General features: G+C 33.5%; 1 protein-coding gene across 7 annotated transcripts in view; it reads right to left on the reverse strand.

Moving 5' to 3' along the window:
- Positions 1–21,903, reverse strand: part of AGFG1 (ArfGAP with FG repeats 1) — a 63,145-nt gene that overhangs the window by 9,099 nt on the left and 32,143 nt on the right. For 3 of the 7 annotated variants that reach the window (XM_069466478.1, XM_069466468.1, XM_069466453.1), the window contains exons 3-10: positions 16,548–16,663; positions 12,924–13,086; positions 11,990–12,143; positions 6,353–6,472; positions 4,065–4,274; positions 2,804–2,984; positions 1,269–1,348; positions 962–1,054 (exon numbers count right to left, since the gene is read on the reverse strand). In XM_069466478.1, coding sequence (XP_069322579.1) covers positions 962–1,054; positions 1,269–1,348; positions 2,804–2,984; positions 4,065–4,274; positions 6,353–6,472; positions 11,990–12,143; positions 12,924–13,086; positions 16,548–16,663 — 1,117 coding nt within the window. Of the gene's footprint in view, positions 1–961; positions 1,055–1,268; positions 1,349–2,803; positions 2,985–4,064; positions 4,275–5,598; positions 5,671–6,352; positions 6,473–11,989; positions 12,144–12,923; positions 13,087–16,547; positions 16,664–21,903 lie in introns of all 7 variants that reach the window. The other 4 variants (XM_069466502.1, XM_069466487.1, XM_069466460.1 and 1 more) reach the window with 3 other exon arrangements.

Below are 21,903 nucleotides of genomic sequence, written 5' to 3' on the forward strand. Positions count from 1 at the left end.
AATAGTACAGTTCAAATTCCTAATTATAATTTTTAATCTTATCAATGATAAAACTATTTACTAATAATTACTAATTCTTAATAGTTTAATTGTAATGTTACATAGAAGTACCACTCTCTCAAGATTTCATATCAACGTTTGCTATAAGTGGAGTTTAAACTTCAGTGTTATACATACCAAAAAAGCTTATAAACTCTAGATGTAACATATACACAGCCATATCACATGCACTAGTTGACATCCCCAGGTGATGGCAAATAGCTCTGGTGTTCAGGTTAATAAGACAAAATCAAAGTACAATATGAGAAAGATGTGCCTGGTTTACAATATTAATCAATGGGAGGGGAGGGTAAAGAGAATTAGGGAAAAAAATTATCAAAAGAGAAAACATTCAATATCATACCCAAAATTGCATCAGGTTCCCACAATTTAAAAAATGTTAACAACTTGAAAAAATATGCACTACAAAGACCTATTTATTAAGAATTCATGGAACAAACAAATTCATCTGATACAATCTCATGAAAAAACAAAAACTTCTCATAAAATTGTTCTATTAAGACTGAATGAGTTATAGCCAATAATTTTGAAACCAGACCACTAAATAAATAAAAATTACTGTGTTCAGGTCCTATCTCTGTCATGAAGTGTCTATGTAGTTCTAAGAAGTCTCATCTCCACGTTGGGCTTCCCTACCTGAAAAATGAAAGCTTTGACTGGGAAGGGTAGACTCTAGTTAATTTCTAAGGTCCTTCTCAACTGTTAATTCCAGGATTTTATAAACTTTCAGCTCTCCATAAACTTTCCATAAACTTGTCCTTTACGGAAAAACTCTTCTATCCATTTGCCATACCCTTCAGTAAGGAAGAGACCACATTTTCTGGTGTTCTTCACATGGTGCTTTTTACGATAAATACCTTCCCCAAAACTTACTGTTCCATAATCTGTCTTTTTTTCTTACCTGTTGCTCCTCTGGCATTGGTCTGAAATGGATTTGTAGAAGATGCCACAGAAGGACCAGCAGCAGCAACAAATGGATTTGTGGAAGGCGTAGCTTTAAAAAATTATAAAATATACTATAAAATCCTAGTACATCTTGTATTCAAGATTCAAAATATTTGTTCACTATATTTATCAAGATAGAAAATTCAAGCTTTCTAATAATATATCATTGCTTTGACTGACTATCTTCTGGTATCCCTAAAAATGCTATATGATATATATTTGGGTTCTGTATAAAAACCAGTATTTATACCAGAAGCACATACCTCCAAATGGAGCAGGCACATTTGAAGATGCAGGCTGTGTCTGTGCAGAAGCACCCACTGGCACTGTTCCAAAAACACTGCTGAAAACAAATATTGAAAAAGTTCATATTTTAAAAAAAGGGGGGGTGCTCTATCTACAGGGTAGCCATAAAATGTGGAAATAGGTAATACCAAACACATCATGTATCACAGCATCAATATCAACACACAGAAAATTAAGAAGACGTATTTAAGGGTAAAGATTTAATAAAATTAAAAACTGTTACTGCTCCATCAACAATATTCATAAGAAAAACTGAATCAAGAATATTCGTCAGTAAAGCTGAATGTGTCCTTATGAAGAATATAATGACTATCAGAAGACTACCAGTACAGTTTGGTGCCACTACCTTCATTCATGCTAAGGCACCAGCAAGTTCTACATGCCATTGTTTTTATATCATCAATACAAATGTCAATTAATGAAAATGTAAATAATCTTAGATTATGAAAAAAGTTTTAACCTAACAGACCCCCCTGAAAGGTTCTCAGGTACCCCATGGATCACACTTTGCAAACCACTGATATATTGTAATGTAATATCAATAAATCATTTGTTATCTACAACTTGTCAATGTTTCCAGAGTTTTTGGCCACTTTGCCATAGTCCACTATTACACATCTAATGTAGATAATACTAATAAAGCAAAAAATATATAAACCACCCCAAATTTTATTCTTTGGATTCAATTTTTCCCATCCGGCACATAGAAAATGTATTATCAGAGAGCCCAAGTAGCTAGTGTTACAATCCTAACATTTCTCTCCAGAAAAGGTGCTAAAGGAAAATAAGCTACTAGGATAACAAAGAAAGAAGCAGATACAATCCACAGGAATGGGAAACAAAAGAGAAGAGTAAGACATTGTACAGGTAAATCACCTGTACTTCTGAGTCTGTTTCTTTAACTGTTAAATAAAGTTAAGACTAGAAGAGTTTTTTAAAAGTGTAATGTCCTTAAAACGTGTTAGACTTCCTACTGCCAAGAATTCCTTTATAACAGATATATTTGAACATACTAGCAGAAGTGCCTATTTATAAATACGAGTATGACACTGAAGAGATATAGAACTGATGCTGGGCTTGGGTGCAAACATTTCTAAAAATGTGTATTTATAACTAAGGCTACAACATGGCACTTTCATTGTTTAGTCTTCGTGACTGAAAACTGTATCTTGAAAGTATATAATTAGACTGCTAAATGGCTTCTCTACTTAGTACAATCTGTATGTAACTGCTCATTTGAGATGTGTACATATTCCTAAAAACATTATAATGTTCAAGAATGAAAAGTAATAAAAACTGATTCAATGAAAAGATAAAATTATGGTAATTATTCAAAGATTATATTTTAATTAGAAATTTCCTCAAATTTACAAAAATATTCAAAAATGTTTAAATTATGCCCCCAAATAGTCATTATTTAACCATATTATTATTTAGAGTGGAAAAAAAAAAGATAAAACACAAAGCAGAAATGCTGGCTAAGACGAGGTACCTGCTAGCATTACTAGTGGAAGTATATGCATTACTGGAGGTGGCAGCAGAACTGAAAACGCTGTCTAGTTCCGCCAGGGCTGCGTACTTGTCTGAAGATACACTTGACTGACTGGGAACTGAAGCCACAGAACCAACAGGAGCTTTACCTGTGGTCCCAAAGCCACTCCCCTGATCACCACCTGGGAATAAACAGAACCAAATTACACTAAAAATTTTAAGTTACACTTTCAATTTATCAACCACATTTGCCATGAAACACAGGTAAACTTAAAGACTGGTTTGGAGCTAAGCGAATAAATGGACAAGATTCTAGAGTCTTAATCTAATAATCTAGACAATACTGGACAAGATTAGTTGCTATACATACCACTGTGGTAAAGACAATACTGTTTCCATAACAAAAACTAAGATTCTGTACCAACATGTCTAGATTATATATAAAGAAGAAATTACCAAAGTGCTACATTAACATCTCCAAGACAGGTGGACCTCATTCAAATGAACACAGAAAGTCATGAAGTGCTGAACTTAATGTGAACAACATATTAAAAGTATCATTTTTCCAAGGTTCTCCATGAAAAAAATTAGAGATAGTAATAAGAAACATTTACTGAGCACTTACTATGTGCTGGGCACTGTTCTAAATGCCTTACATGCAATAATGTATAGAACACAACTCCATGAGTTCAATGCTATCATCATCCTCATTTTGGAGAGAAGAAAAACAGGCCCAGAAATCAGAATGCAGAATCCAGTCTAGCACCAGAGCCCCGCTGTTCACCACTTCAACAGGCATTTTTAGAGGCTACTGGCCTTAAGACCAAAATTGGGCATAAAAATATACTGTAAAAATCTTAGATTTAAAAAACAAACAAACAAACACCAAGATGTTAACAAAAATAGCTCAACATTAGTACACTATAGAAACCACCAAATAACCCTCCAGCAGTCAGCTCTGTTAATGAGATTTCTTGGCCCTTTATAGCCAGAGTAGTAAAGCATGCTTTCTAAAACAAAATAAAATTTTTTCTAAATTGTTTTCTTTTAAAACTAAAAGTTTACAAATTACTTTCTACATCTTCAGTTTTGCAGGTCCAAAATGTGCCAAGTAAACATCTTACTCGAAATGTTAGTTGTGGACAAAATTTCTATATAACAACTGAGAAAAGCATAACATCCTCAGATTTTAATAAATACAAGCAAATTTAGAGCACTGTTTAATATAAAAATTTGTATTTGTTTTGATTAAAGCTTAATACCTTGCCCAGCACTGAAGATATTGTCTAAATTAGCAAGTGCCGCATATTTGTCTGCTGTCTGTAAACCAGCTTTGTTTGTTGAAACTTTACTAACAGCTGATGCTGTTTGATGACTCTGGGAAGTATTGAAGGTTCCAAAATCAGCACTGGAGGATTTGGGGAAGTTATCAAAATGAGCAAAATTAGCATTTACTGATCCAGCACTTCCACCTGCAACAAAATAAACACAACACTTGAAATTTTTAAACTTTTCCCAATACCCTTTAGTAGACTATAGAATCCTTTTTTCCTAAATTAAGTGTCCTATAAGCAATCCTACATCCTTAAAATCAATGACTGGCAAATGGCATTCAATTTACACATGTGACGATTTTCAAAGGCCTTGGCAACATGTAAGATAACAGGTTTCTATGTTTATTATTTACCATATAGTTAGGAATGTCCTCTGGGGGGGAGAACCTCCATACTACCTGGTTTGAGATTCAGTTACTTTATAAAACATCCAGCTATATACTATGACTTTGTATTAATTTTCCTTAAACAGACTGCAAACAAGATATGAAGCATCCTACTTGGAGGATTCAAGCTTTTGTAGTTTCACAGCAACATGGTTTAAGCAAATCCCAGGAGTAGGGATCAACAATATTTATGGTGTATTATTTTGATCCACAATTTCTTAAAAGATGGTTCTTGAGATTCAGACTTACTTTATTTGAAGAGCTATTACTTAATTCCACATAACAATTTAATGTGCATACAATACCATGATGTCCACAGTAAAATCATGCCCTACCTACCACACAGGTATAAAAATTATAGTACATAATACATGATAGCAATTTTTGACTTATAAAGTACAATTCACCTAAGGATCACTGTGGTACATATCCTGCTAAATCTCTGAAGTCTGCTCTTATTCTAGAGGTTTCCCTAAAGTTCTATCAAAAGACTAAAACCAATGGATCCTGCACTTTTGAGATACTATTATTTCTAAGCCTTGGTTTCAGCAATCAAAATAGTTATGTACAACCTGTCTCTGTTTCCAGACAGTTATATATTTAAGTGATAGCAAAGAAACTTAAAGATATTTTAAACACAGAATGGACACACACCTATTTTAAAAAAAACACAAACATTTTCTATCAATCAGTTTTTTAGACATTCTAAAACAAGTATATACTGATAAAATCTCTTTCAGGAATAAAACTGGTTGTTTTCAATTAAAGCTAGTAATATATGATTGTATTTTTAAAAGTGTGATCTGTTACAAGTAGCTGGTGAACAAAGTACATACTAAACTTTCAACATGTCTATAAAGAATTTTTATTTCAAATTATTAAACCAACTAACTTTTATTATACACTATTATGTTCTCTAACTCTTGAGTTTAATAATAGAAAAGGGAGGGTAAAAGTAAGAGTTTATGAAGGGTTATCATTAAAGAAATATTAACAATCTATAATTGGAAAAACCAATGAAATATAGCAAAAACATACAAAGTAGTGAAAGATGCCTACTTGACAACAGAACTTACTGTGAGTAGCCTGGAGAGGAAAAGCTGAAGTAAATTCACCAAAACTGCTGCTAGATGAAAGCATTCTAAATGCTGGACAGCCAGAAATTATGTAAATGATGAATTTTAAAGAAAAAAAGAAAAGAAAATTGAAAGAAAAAGCTTTAAGACAATACACAGAGTTAAAAGTTGAAAGAAAAGTAATCAGCCAAAGATGTAAATAAAGATTTAATGAGTTTCTGAAAACAGTACAGTTTATGAGAGTATTCGATGTTTAAAGACCAATTCCTGCACAGAAAGCTATTTCCAAGTTTGGTTAAAGTCATTAAATAATCTACTCTTGACTAATAACATTTTAAAAAACTTCCCAAGCTTGTTGCCCTCAAAATTATTTACATTTTTAGTTCTATGGAAGCAGTCAATCAGCTTCCTTTATTCAGAGGTATAATGTCAACCTAAATCAATGTGTTCCACGAACCTAAAAAAACTTTTAGTACTTTAATGGCCCTGGACATGGGAGTTTTAAAAAAGATTCATGTGCAGGAAAAGGAGGGGAATGGATATTGTCAATTAGACAACATACCAAAGAGTACAGAAAAACAAATGAACATAGAAAAATATAAAGAGTTCAGGTTTCCCCAGAGCTTTGGAAGACAGAACTATTTTAAAATCAGATAATTGTAGAATTTAAGTTTAGAGTAATCTTTCAAAATTATAACTAGAGTGTTTTGTTTTTTAAAGTAAACATTTAAGCACCATACTAGAGAAGTTCTACCTGTAGTTTGGGGCTGAAAAGAAGAGTGACTTGCTGTGGGGAAACCTCCAAAATTACTCGAACCACTAGACTGTCCAAATGCATCAAAGTTTGCAAAATCTGCATTTGCAGAATTCTGAGCTGTAAATGGTAAGGAACAACATATGTTAATGAATATGAAAACTATAAATGAAAATACATGACAAATGAATTTAAGAATTTTATGAAAAGTTTCTATGTATCAAAATTTCACTTTATAGAGAATTCATTTAGAAAGTAGATTTTAAATCCTACCAGCATTTAAGCCAATTATAAGTAATTTACTAAAGAGTGTACAGAAATTTCCAAAAACACTTTGTACAATGATAAATTTATATACAATACCCTGTGAATGACCTCAAGAATAGTACTGTAAAAGTGACTCTATTAACAAAGGAAACTGAATTCATAGCACTAAATACATGCATTACACTAAAGCAAAGATGTACAATACATTCTGAAAAAAATCATTGATTTCAAATGGTAATCAGCTATGTGAATCTAAAAAGCTAAGTATCTAAAATAACAGTACAAAGATGGTTTGATTACACAAATTAAATACTCTTTTTTTTAAAGTTTCCAAATATGTCTCACTATGGTCACATAAAAATGGAAAAAAAAACCTGAATGTTTAACAAGGATGTGATCACCAAATAAACTGAGGATATTCACATTCTATTAGAAGCCTGTCATTTTAAACTCATATTAAAATTTAAGAAACAAAGAAAGCTAGTAGAAATTATAACAATTGTACCTCATACTCAGAGGGGAAAAAAAGAAAAAAAGCAAGTTGCATTTCCCAACTGGTCTTCAACCTAAGAGCAAAATTCTAGACTTCCCTAAACTTTAACTATGTAAACAAATAAAACAATTCATAAGTTTTTTTTAATAGGTCAAACCAGATGCTAGCTAAGAATTATATAGAAGATATGATGAGAATAAGAAATAGCTGGTATGCGGGAAAGGGAAGGTTAAGTGCCAAGAATGAAAAGCATGTCCAGTGGGTAGAGAAAGGTTAAAGTCAGGGACACAGTAAAAGATAACCACTGCAAATTCTTTGCAGGCAATTCTACTTCCAGGAAGTTTTAGTAAAGAAATAATCTTGTAAATGACTATGGCTGTATGTAAAAGCTAGACAATGTGTTTTATACAATAAATGAGAAAATCAGAAACTAAAATGACCATTAATAAGGGATCATTTAAATACATTAGGGAACATCATATGATGGAATATATATGCAGCCATTAAAAAATCATGTAAAAGAATATTTAATCCTATACAAAAATGTTTACATCAAAGTAAATAAGATAAACAAGTTAATAAATTCCAGATACACTTCCATGTGCCAATTTTGTTAAACTAAATAATGGTACTGTGTGCACAGAAAATTTGCATTTTAGTTAACTCTAATAGGATTTCAGATCAGCATCATTTTTGTGTTTGTCTGAGGTTGCCATGCTTTTGCAATGAACACGTATTCTACTTGTGAAGAAACCAAAAAAAGTTACTAGATCAAAAAAAAGGAAAAAGTTACTAGACAAAAAATTTTTCTACTAACAAAGCAACACATTTAACATTATTTTACAAAGAAAATCAGGAAAAAGTTACAAACAAAAAATTCTTCCACTAACAAAGGAACATATTAAACATCATCCTAGGAAGAAAACCAGGAAAATGTGGGGCATTTTATGTAATTACTGTTTTGTATATATCTGAAAGGTCATTATAGCAAGGGAGAAAATGTACCTAAACAAAATGTGCCCCTTTTAAGAGGTACCTGTGCCACTTCCCTTCTTGTGCTCTGAAATATGGGGTGCTGCTCTACGTATGGCTGCTCATACTTTACTCTTGAAAACCTTTTTTAAACACCATGTTTTCCCCATCTCTCAAACACCACACAGAAGTACCTAAATTAAAAGGCTGCTTACTGCTTAACAATGTTAACTGCTATATTTTCTGAATACCTTGTAATCATTTGTCACTGTTTTTACTTAACATGACAAAATGCAACTTCTTTATATGCTAAAAATTTCCTTTTCAGAAAATAAAAATAATAGAAGAAATACTAATGGATAAATGACAAATGAAAAAAATGAAATTTTTGAGAAATAATTTTAGAATATCTATACAAGATTAAACAATAATGTACTACGGTTATCATTTAGTATTGCTGAGAATACCAGCAATCAGAAAATTCCATCCTGACGTAAGTAACTATATAACCTTGGACAAGTCCTTCAATTGTTCTCGCTCTCCTAGTTTTCTAACAACAAAATGGGGGTACTCATTAGATGATTTCAACTTACAAACCCACCACTGTGATTCTGTAACTTCTGAGTGAACAGAAATAAATTCTTTAAGGGTTTTGAAATACTAGGCTAATAAAAAGAAAGTTCCACTAAAAGACATAAGTTCTAGGCCAAAATATGTAACATCTAGATAATGTAACTATAAACTAAATGAATAGAGAACATGGTAGAGGAAGTTCTCAAATTTAGAGTTGGTTATACAGGTTGAACGTTCCAAATCCAAATTCTGAAATGCTCCAACATCAGAAACTTTATGAGCAACGACATGATGCTCAAAGGAAATGCTCACTGGAGCATTTCAGATTTCTAGATTTGGGATAATCAACTGGTAAAGTATATATAATGCAAATATTCCAAAATTAAAAAAAAAAAATCTGAAATCTGAAATACTTCTGGTCCCAAGAATTTCAGGTAAGGGATACTCAACCAGTATTCCAAAAGGCAACTTCCTATGTTTTTTTTAACAATTTAATTGTGCATTTGAGAACATCAAACGAAATACATCTGTCCCTTGCAGAAATCGGAATTAGGTCCCTAAGCTAGTTTATAGCTCATAACTCATATAAGTTCATAGCTTATATGAATCGGTAGTAGATAATAATACCCAGTCTATTAATACATTTAATTTAAATTTGGAACATCACGGGGGAAATCTACATTTAACATGTTTCAAACACCATCAAGGAAAAAAAATCAGTTCAACACAAACTATTTGGTTAGTCAAGCCCATTTTTTATCACATTTATATTTTCCTGGTGTTTTCCAACCAAGCCCCAACACATTAATCAAATACTTATTCGATATGGCAAGAAATGGCTTTGTAGTATTATACTTGTACCAGTTTTTACTTCTAGGTACTGAATCTATTTACTATCTTCAACAATTAGTTATAAGTGAAAGAATGAAACTTTAGAAAACACAACTTTGAAAATTAAATTGTAATAAATTCAATAATACAAAAATTAATATCTGGACCCTTGAGTAATCTCTGTACAAAGAAAATCTAAACTAAACAGAATGTTACAAAATAGTAAAGATGTCTCTTAAACAATATTTCAAAAAATACAAAGGAATCAATTCAGTTTGGAATTCAAGACACCAAGTTAATGAGACTGAGTCTTGCTGACAGTTGTCTTTCCTCTTCAATGAGAAACAGATACTCATGAGAGGGGAAGATAAACAGAGAGACCATAGGATACAAACTGGGAGCCCTCAGCAAACTTCTCCGACAGATATGCTCTGAATCACCCATACAGTATTTAACATTTCCACACATATTTCCAGTATAAGTACAATGTATGCTTTTAGACTGTTTAAGCATAAATAAGTAACTGTAAAGACTCAAAATAGTACCAAGCTGTTAGGAAATGAATCTAAACCATTGGGGGAATCTTAGTTAAGATCCAAAGATTAAAACAGAAAAAAAACTATGATCTTTTTTGTTAAATGCACATAGGTATACATATAAATACACATACATAAGTGTGTATGTGTATAATATATAATACACACAAACACACATACATATATGTGGAGGATGTGAAAAAGAGAGAAGAAAAACAATATTTAGATGCTAAACCCTGTAAATGCAATACCTCATCTGAACCTACCACTTAGAAAGTTATCAAAGCCAATTTATAGAATAGAAAATTTAGAAACGTTAAGTAATTTGCCAAGGTACAGATAATAAATGACAAAATCGGCATTTGAACCCAGGTCGTCCCAACTCCAAAGTCCATGTTTACCCAACATTATGCCACTTCCCTGTCCATTAGACTGTTGCCATTACAATTAAGGAGAGACAAATGACTAAATCTACATTTCAATAATAAATTTTTAAATATTACCTAAGTAACCCTGCAAGGTTTATATATTTAACAAACTAAAACTCCATAATTTGTAATTTCTGGTGAAGTGCATTAAATTCTTTTAACAAACATGTTAAATCTGGGAATGGGGTGGGGTGCTGGTTGTTCAAACACTACAAGAGTTATCAAAACAGAGTTACATCTTCAGGAACCAACTCTGAAGGTGCTCCTATTCCAAAAATGGGATAATCTGAGCACTAATAAGAATGACAACAAATTGAGATGTAGCAAATGTTTAAATCCATGAAGTTATAATGATACTAAAGGGGGAAAAAGTCACCACTGAAAATGCTGGGAAATCAACTCATTATTCTGATATCTGATTGAAAAAAATAAATCATGTATTCTGACTTTCCTATACAAATCAGGCCTCAGGATAATCAAAGATTTTTAAGTAAGTATTTTACCTGATAAATGATGGAATAAATTTAGAATATCACCATTTTGTATAGTGAACGCAGGCACTGAGCATCAACAGCTAACATTACAAAAAGAGAAGACAATCCAAAATTATGTGCCTCTTAAACCCTAAGTATTACAGCAGGCACGTCCCCTATCCACAACCCCCCTAGACACGAAGTTGTAATTGATCAAGCCTCTACATCCAACAACTAATTTACAAGAAATACAAAGAAGAGAGGAACTTGTTAAATGGTACCACAGCAGTACAATCAACATATTCAGACTACTGAAAGCTCTATAGGACAAATAACCTAGTTTCTTTAACAAAAAATTATACAGGAGATAAAAAGCAATGGAGGAAGAACCTATAGACTAAGACCAAAGAGACATATTTCACAATTGTAATGTATAGACCTTATCTGAAATCTGATTCAAACAAACTATATGTATGAGTACGTGCACACGCGTGTGCATGCGTGCATGTGTGTGTGTGTCTGTATGGATATGTATATATATGTGGAAAAAACTTTTGGAATGAAAATTCAAATATTGACTATACTACTGTGGTTATGTTTAACAAAGAAAAACCCTTCTGTTTTAAAGATACATAATATTTAAGGATAAACTAATACTATGTCAAAAATTTGCTTCAATAAAAAGTGAGTGGGTAGAATGATATGTAAGATTAGCCATGAGTGACTTAAAGATTATATTATCTAGGTACTTTTGAATATCTGTAATTTTTCAAATTAAAGGGGTAAAAAGGATTGTACATTAAAGCCTTCCCCATTTTTCTGTGGAAAGAGGTCATGTCAATATCTGACATAAAATAAAACCTCCTCTGTGATTAAAAAGCACCACAGTTATATGGTTCCCTATTATACATATGTTAACAGTTATAGGTGGGGGAAAAAAAGTTATGAGTAACCAAACAGCCTCAACAGAACATGTTTACATATACGTAAGTTCAATAAAGAATGGATGTGTCTTGGTGCTTCATACACAGCCCTGGCAAAAGCTTTTGGGAGAAAACACTTACCTGCATGACTGTTGAAATGTGCAAAGTTAGCAAAATTGGCAGTAGCTGTTGACTGAGGAGCTGGAGCAGCAAAGATGTCAGAGCCAAGATCACTCAAAAGGTCAAACTGCTTCTTTTCCTGCTGCTGCCCTTGAGAGCGACCTACAACTGGGGACTATAAACCACATATTATCTATAGATTTTCCAAGTCAGATCTGCAAAATTTTAATATAAAACTATCTTCAATTCACCAAACTTGAAACACATTTACACAGGAAGAGTTACTGTACGCTAACCTAAACCCTCTCTTCATTTTTTCCTTCAAACTTTTTGTGTAAACAGAGCAATTTATCCAGAAGTCCTAGTATGTGTTATTAAAAAGGGTATGATTTAATCCATCGTACTATGCCCTCAGAACCATTCTTATATAGAGGTTGCAACGTCACACAGAAACAGATCTGTCATAGAATAGCTCTGTCAACTACAATGAAGTACAGAAGTACAAACTTTAGGTGCCAACTTACGAAAACACTTTTTTAGAATAAGGTATAATGCAAACCCACCTGTGTTTCAATGTTAAACATGCTTCACAATCAGGCATGTCGGGAAATTTTACTGCTTAAGAAATCCCTTCCTATAAAGTACATCACAGAAGCTATACTGTTCTGTGATGGTCACCAAAGATGCATGTTATACTAATTGTATACTGTAGGACAGGTAGCTACAGCAACATTCCTGTATACCTTCAGAAAGCTGCAGAGAAGTCAAGCTCATCAGCAACAGCAAAAAGAACAAAAATATACACATTTCAACCACTTAACCAACAATCTTTTTAATGTATTATAAACCATGAGGACATAATGATACTGGCGTACAAGAATTAAAGAATTCTCAAATTCTTGATACTCAATCCCCCTTAAGTAGAAGTCCCTACAAAGATTTAAAGACTACTCACCTGACTAGGTGTGCCCTTATTTAAGTGCAGTGCTGGTGCAGAATCCCCTAAAAGAGATTTCAGTGGTTTGACCTCAGGTGTGCTGCTTGTGCTACTGGCAGAGGACCCTGAAATAGATGCATGAACTGATGCCACCACTTTGGCTTGTTCTGGCGGGACATACCTAAAACAAGTGAAAGTCCGTTAACTAAGAAAAATGTAGGGAATTCTATACTAAAAAATGATTATGTTCAATTCTAATTTTGTAAAAGACTGCTTCAACATTAATCTTATCTGAAAACCCTCTCACTCAGAATTGACGGCTTAAGACTACATTTAATTGAAATACTCAGAGAAAGAGTAATAAAGACTAACCACCAAAAGTGTTTCAATTATTTACTTATGCTTTTTCTAAGATAATAAATACAATATAACTGCTTTTTTAAACCACAAAAGACCTACAGTTAATCATCATGATGAGTAGTTAATACCATGCTATAATTTTTAAAAACAAAAATATCTTAAGATCATAAGTAACATTTAGAAACAGATGAGATGGTAGGGAAAACATTTATTATAGTTAATAGCTTAAAATATAAAGGCCTATTATATCAATAAGAATTATCTTCACTGCTTCATGATCAGCAAAAAAAAAACCCCGTATCTATAAGATCAACAATCCTATTTTAAAATGACAGAAGAAGCAATTCATAGGAGATAGAGAAATGAAAACACTTATGAGCTAACAAAAAGGCAAATTAAGGTTTCATTCACGTTTGATCTGAGTGTGAACTTTACAAATGTTCTATTGCTATCTACCGAAATATATATATAGGTATGGTCTGTGCCCACCCCAGAAGTACCACTTCCAGAAACTTACCCTTAAGAATTGGATGGGTATACATAGATACATGTACACATGGATGTTACCATAGTACTCTATAATTTCAAAAAAACTGGGAACTAAACCCAACATCCATCAGGAGAAAAATGTTTAAAGGGGCTATGTTAAACTTTGTATAACATAATACTACAAAGCTACTCAGCTTTGATGAGGAAAGATGCCCATAAAACTTTACAGGTCTTTTAGGTTTGATCTCAGTCATGTAAATACAGGATTCATGGGAACAGGGGAGTGAAGGAAGGAAAGACAGGCAGTAAGGATATAATGACCAAATATTATCAATGCTAACTTTAAGGGGTAGGATTATGTGACAGCCTCCACTCTCTATAATTCTGGGTTTTCTCCTACCCTCCTTCTGACCCCTCATATCAAGCAGGTGGGGGAAGTAGAAAAATAAGAGTGGTTAAGACCCTATTCCAAGAGAGAGTTCAAATCCCAGCTCTACTAATCTATGTCTATAAAACCTTGGGCAAACTACTTCAATTCTTTGTGCTTCCATTTTTTCATCTATAAAATGGAGATAGGGTTGTTGTGAGGCTTAAACAAGTTAACATTTGTAAGGCACTTAGAACAATTCCTGGTACAGGCTTTAACTACATAAGTGTTAGCTGTTATCAAACTACATAACAATCACAAATAATAAAATTGCTCTTTTTCAATAAGTGGGAAAAAAGGACAAGAGACATGAGAATGAATATACAAAATTATGCTTTCTCATAATTTGGCATACCACTGATGATATAAATTCTTCAGTATTGCCAAGTCTTATCAAAAGATAAAACCAGGTAATAGTTACTGGTTCAGAAGACTCATCTGACAAAGGAGCCAATCTTGTATAAGATAGGAAGTGATTTTGAGAACTGGTCAAAAGAACAATTTCAAAATCCCACTGGATAACAACAGCATCAGCGCTATTCAGTGTAGTTTCCCTAGAGTGAGTAATTTAGGGAGACAGCATTTGGATAGTGCTTATACCATGTTAAAAACCCATTTCATTGCTTCCTAGTTAAATGTTACAGGTGTGCAGGAGTTTGGATTAAAAATGTACAGGTCCTGGCCCTCTTGAATGATGGTCACTCTCCCCCTTCATTAACCACTTAAAAGTTTGTATCCTGTTTCTCAGTAAAGAAAAATTTAAAACAAATTATAATTATTGGAGGTTTCTAGTTATTTGGGTTATAGTTTGAATTAATAATATATTAATTGTTATAAATGTGATCTATGGTTTTAATTCTATCAACTGATATTCACACTTATTTTTCTCTTGATAGCTAGAGCTAACCTATCTAAAATCCCAGCTAAGCCCTAATCAAACTAACTTTCTCAATCGGTAAAAGTAACACAACTGAGAAAACCAAAAATTAGGTTAGGGTTATGCAAGGAGAACAGAATTACCTACAAGACAGAAGGTCTAGAAGATTAAGAATTAAAATGATAAAAGGAATATTACACTTTTCATTTTAAAAGAATCATTTATGCTACTATATTATACTACTATATTGTAACATATAATTATATATTTAATACATAATATTATACATATAATTATTACACTGTATTGTAAAAATCATCTCACCTTCTAATAGTTTCTTCCCTTCTGAACATAAATTTTCCTGCTGAATTTTTATCTGTATTCATACCTAATGTCTCTAGTGCAGCTGCATATAGGCCTGGCTAATCTTGTCTCACAAAAAGCAGTCTATTTTAGAGAGCAATAGAAATACAAACTTCGACAGAGCATAGAAGTCACAGCTAACGTGCTCACTGAATGAAGGTAAAGACCTCCCTCCCATAAACCACAGCCCAGTGTTCCCTCAAGACCAAAACAGGCTCTGAATATATCATTCTCTGGGTTATAATACAGTTCTCCTCAGGGAAATAAGAGGTTGTTTACTTCCCCATTATCTATTTTCTCTATTTGTGACTCTCTGACCCATCTTCTTAATTTCTCAAGAAATAAACATACACTGTTCAATACTGATAAACAACCAAAGATTTCATGATTAGTAAGTCTTAGCTATATTTAAATTGTGCTCATATAGCTAAAAATGAAGAGCCCAAGTTAGTGGAACACTAGCTCTATGGATACAGTCCCTGCTCTGCTTTAGGGGCTAACTGTATGTATAACCTATTGGAATTATTTTTAAAAAATTAATATCTGATGGATTTAGTCAGGGGGATAGGGAAGGGTTAAGACACCCTTCTTAACCAGGCAGTAAACTGATTTATTAGGTGAGAAGTAAGAGCTATTTTGAACCGAAAACTTACTGCAGGACACAATTAAGTTATTACTACACCAGAGCTTCAGCATAATGCCTAGTATATAGAAGATACTACTCAATAAATATTTGGTAAATGAACAAAGATTTTAAAAGAAGGCTTGGTAGGTCTAAAAATCTCTACAGAAGATAACAGAACTACAAAGGGTTAGAAGGAAGGACCCCTAACTTTTCAAAAATGGTAGAAGGCCTGATAAATATCTTTAAAAGGCTGCTACTGGGCAGATAAGATAAAGCAGAAGTTTTGCAGCAGCCCTGTTTGAGAAAAAAGATAAAGTAGGAAGTAAATGTTTTTGGTAACCAAATCCAACAAAAAGCCAAAGGATAATCCATGTTTACCTACCTATCTACCTATTTAGTTCCTTCCTTACTGCCTTCTGTCCTTCATCGTGTCAGACTAACCTTACCTATAATTAATGTGATTTGGGGAGGCTTTACTCTAAATACAAACTATTCACTCACCATCTTTTCTTTTCATATTTTTCTTGTAGAAACTCTTTCACTTTTTGTGGATCCCTGAAGTCTGGAATTGCTGAAGATCTATCATCAAATAATCCTAGCCAAATCTGTTTACAGACCTTGGAAAAGAATTAAAAAAAAAAAGTGTTAAATTCAATATCTTCACTTAATGAAATTTTAAGGAAAAATTATTTCTCCAGAAAACTACCTACTTAGTAATTTTAATGATATTGCTTTGAATGAGGATATTTATTACAATCAGAAATGAAGGGACTAAATTTATTTTAATATCTTGTAAAATGCAGTAAAATTTGAGCAACAGAATCATAAGGAAAAATACTTCATAGGGAAATGAATAGTGAAATGGGATTGAGAGGACCTGGGTTTTTCTGTGGTCTCTGCATGATCATAAATTATAAACCATTAGAAGTCATGTAACCTGTATGAATCTCAGTTGCCTTACCAATAAAAGAGAAACTGAACCTCTGTTTTACGGGTAAAGGCAATTTTACAGGCCCTTTAACAAGTTTAAAAAAAAAAAAAAAAAATCAAAAAGAATCAGAAGTAGTAGAATCATAAACAATTTCTATTAAAGTATAACAATAATAAACACAAATACAAGGCAGATACAACTCTAGCTTTATAGTCTCCTACGCTTTTTCTGTCCAATAGCTTTAAAAATGAGAATCTGAGATTTTTCTAACTTTTTAGAAAAATCAGAAGAGAAATAAAGTGATGCACACCTGAAATAGGACACAAAGCACAAAATAAAGAAAAAATACTAATAAAGTGACTTCATCAAAATTAAAACTGTTTGCTCTACCAAAAAAAAAAGAGAAAAAAAATAGAAAGGTAAGCCACCAATGGATAAGAAGTACTTGCAAAATGTATAAGAACTTGAAATAATTTGAATCCAGAATACATAAAGAAATCCTACAACTCAATCATCAAGAAGACAGACAATCCAATACTTTTTTAAAGAGGTGGCAAAACATTTGAACAGATACTTCACCCAAAGAAGATATAAGCAGCCCACCAACTTTAGTTGTATTTTCATGTGGAAAATACAAATTAAAACGACACTGAGACCTCACAACATAGACACCCACATATTTTTAGAAAAGCTAAAAATAAAGACGGACCACACCATGTGTTGGTGACAATATGGAGCAACTGGAACTGGAGAATGTAAGCGGTACAACTACTTTGGAAGACAAGCAGTTTCTTAAAAGTTAAACATACACCTAGCATATAACCCAGCCATTCTACTTCTAGGTATTTACCCAAGAAAACCTAAAGTGCTTTTCCACACTCAGATTGTACACAAATATTTGTAGCAGCTTTACTGACAATTACCCCAAACTGGAAACAACTCAAATGTCCATAAATAGAAGAATGGATAAACAAATAGTGAAATATCCAAAGTAAGGTACTATTCAGCAATTAAAAGGAAATATTGCTACAAGAAACAACATGAATAAACCTCAAGATCATTATGCTGAGAGAAGTCAGTCTCCCCCAAAAGTATACACTGTAAAATTCCATACATTTTAAACTTAACTTATCTATAGCAATAAAAAGTGGATCAGTGGATTCATTACAAAGGGGCACAAGGAAACTCTTGGGGATAATGAAAATGCATGTTATCTTGTTACTGTGGTGGTGATTTCATGGTTTATACAAGTCAAAACTTACCAAATTGTGCACTTTAAACATGCACAAGTTACTGTAGCCAAGTATTCTTCAGTAAAATTATCAAAAACAAGAACACAAGTTTCCAAAATTATATTATTTTAAAGAATAACCAATTATGACACTGTGAAAAGAACATAGTACCTGGTTTCAAAAAGCCCAACAAATATTTAAGAAATCAGAGAAGGAAAAGCATCCTTCTCAATCTTACCTGCTCACTACTGAACTGGGTAAGGGAGATACAAGAGGAAAGACAGGAAATCTGCACAAGAGGAAGGACAGAAAAACATGTTCCAAAACAACATTTCTTTTGGTTCCCTTCTACTCCAAGCTCAGTGCAGATAAAGTCATAAGGCAGAAACAATTGACACATGTAAGGCCTAGCGTAAGCCACAATCCCATCATAAAAATATTTTTGTGGCAAAGCCTGACAAGTACAGACATTCAGGAATAGTAATACAACCTACTGCCAGAAATACTATGAATCTTGAAGAGGCCCAGCTTGTCCAATAAATATTTAGGCACTTAGAAACAACTACACAGGACTCTCCTTAGGCAGAAACCTAACTAACAATTCTTCCAAAATGTAATTTTTAAAGATTCTGTGGCTTTACAATTACATTCATAAAGAGAGGACTGGAACTTTCTGATTTTTCTATTTTAAAATTTCTCAAGTGAGAAAACGAGACATGGTTGTGATCTGCCCAAAGCCATAGACCTATTAATTGTAAATGGTAAAATTAGTTAAGGACACTTTATAACATTTAGTCTCTGCATTCCAAAACCCCTACTAACTACCATTATAAAACTTTTAAAACTAAAAATAAATGAATAAATAAGCATACAAATAAATAAATAAAATGAAGAAGATAGGCTTACTGCAAACAGATTGCAGAGCTGCCATCTTGGCACTCATAATGGTAATACATAGCAAAGATAGAGGGCCTGATGGTAAACTTTATAGATATTTGATTCACACAAAATTCTGTACCAACTACTGTGGTTCTGTTCCTGCTCTCTGACAGGTCAAACTGGTAGAGAAAGTCATTAAAAATAGCTGGTTGGGTCCACTACAAATTCATGCTCTCTCACTGTTGAAGTTCCTCAATGTTATTAATCAGTTCTCATTTCCTACTACATTTGTTACCCCACAGCAGATATTTCCTGTGTTGCTCTAAATCCTATATATTCCTGACACTTTTGGCAGTTGAATTCTTTCTCAAGTGGCCATCAAAATGTGATTCCCCAATTCCCTGGACCAGCAGCATCACTGTTACCTAAGAACTTTTTGGGAATGCAAATTTTCAGGAGCTATCCAAGACCTATGAATTCAGTACCTCTAGGTGATACCCAGCACTCTGTGTTTTACCAAGCCCTCCAGGTTATTCTGAAGTAGGCTAAAGTCTGAAAACCAATGCTTTAGTAAAATCTAGGCCAACGAACTTTCTACCTGTAATTTTATTTCTCTCTCCTTGTCTCTGTACCAGAACATCAGATATAGATAGAAAGGTAGATAGATTCAGACTATATATAGTTTTTGGCATTTCCCAAATTTAGCTAGTGAACCTGTTATTGGGCAAGATTCATTTAACAGAGCCAGCATTCCAGTGACAGAGCTGGGAAAACGTCAGTGTCTATCTCCTTATGATCTACTCACATTTTAGTCCCTGAAAAGTTGTTGCTCCCACCATTCTACTAAAATTGCTCTCTTTCAGCTTGTACATTTGCTAATAGGAAGGAGAGTATAAAGACTTTTCTAGGTTTTTTGTTTTTTAGTAAAATAATAAACACCAACTTAAAAGGGAAGGTTTGAAAAGAGTGAATCAACTAAGGCTGCACATAGCACTGAAGACTTGTGGCCATGAATAGTTTTAAAGTGAAACTAGTCAGAAGAGTAGCTTTTTCTCTGGTCTCATCTGGCTGTTTAGGTACAAAGTAGATAGAACGTTGGCTTTAACCAGGTAGAATACATCAGGGGTTGTATAATAACACACCATGTACCTAAGCTAGTTTAATAAAAATGCAGACATGATGAGGGTGATGGACAACACAGAGGTTTAACAAAATGAGGGAATGGAGGTCAGTGAAATGGAGGCCCTGATGACTGTCCCAATATTGTTGGAGTTGGGCATTAGAGAGAAAAAGCTGGGAAGAGAGATCAGTAGTGGTCACAGAATTGGATGCTTGAAACTGAAATCTAAGAGATGATATAGTTATCAATAAATAAAAAGTCAAAAATGGTATGAAGGATCACTGGAGAGAAGAGATCAAGGTATTCAAGAGGCCACGTGGATTATTTATCTGGATACTGGGACTGCCAAAATGGTGAACATTCCTGGGAAAAAGACAGTATTTAAGGTGCTAAAATCTACAATGAATGAGGGGGATTGATTGGTACCACTGCAACAAAAAAACACAAGAGGTGATAAAATCTATTGACATGAGGAGCATGAAGATGGGGGACTAAAAACAGCACTGAGGAGCAACAACAACACCTACTAAAAGCCATCATTTGCAAGCGCTGAACACATAATGGAATTAGTTTTGAGGATCTCTTTGAGAGGAGGTAGATAATCAGTTCTAAGTATGGAATGAGGTGGTGGTTGTGGTAGTTAATGAGCCTGGACAAAGGAATCAGACTGCCTAAGTTAGAATTTCAACTCTGTTAGCAGTCTGACTTGAGCAAGTTCATTTTTCTTCATCTGTAAACCACAAATAATAATAAAACCTACCACAGGGAGGTTGAGTGGGTTTAATGAATTAATATATGTTTTACACTGAGAAGAGGCATACGTAGTCATTTCAAATAGTAATAATAGCTATATTACTTTTGGGCCTGGTTCCTTAAGTGGTTTGCAGTGATGAGTTATGGAGAGATGAGATAAGCAAAGACTGGGAAGGGAGGTCTCACCAGAACACAGGAAACAGTGGGTTTCTATTGCAGACACAGAACACAGGAAATAGTGGGTTTCTGCTGCAAACAGAATGAAAGCAGTCTTGATAGAACACTCTACCCCTCCTCTTGTAGCACTCTGTACCTCTTGCAGGAAACTCCTTTCAATCCACTTGTATTAGAACCATTGAGCATGTGTCTCATTTACTTCTGGATTCCTCATAATGCTTAAAGCAAAGGGTTATGCCATATTAAGTGTTTAATAAACAGATCAATAATACTCAAAACCAGATCTCAAGGAGGAATTAAAAATAAAATCACACCAGCCAACAGAATAAAGTCATGAAATTATCAGAGTAATTTTTTCCTTATTCTAGTGCTAATATACTTTAGAATTACAATAATAGCCACTGACAGAATCTAAAACATTTTTAAGCATATTTTATCAGTCAGGGTTGCCATAAGGAAACAGATGGCATACTCAATTTGGGCAATTTGAAGAAAGTTTAATAAGGAGACTATTACAAAGCATAGGTAGGCTGTAATGAAATCACAAGTGAGAATGCAGTATCCCAGGGTTACTAACAGCAGGGGCCTGCTACTGCCCAGGCAGTAAAGGCACGAAGAAAGAAAGAGGTCAGCAAAACCTTAAAACAAAGAGGGCTGCCTGATAGGAGCTGCAAACTTCCAATGGAAGGATGCAGCCAGGCTGCAGAAATCCCACAGGAAGAAGTCAAGAAAGTAAATATCCTAACCTCTCTCCTTCTTTACGTG

Source organism: Eulemur rufifrons, chromosome 1, assembly GCF_041146395.1.
Source record: "Eulemur rufifrons isolate Redbay chromosome 1, OSU_ERuf_1, whole genome shotgun sequence".
Lineage (NCBI taxonomy): Eukaryota > Metazoa > Chordata > Mammalia > Primates > Lemuridae > Eulemur > Eulemur rufifrons.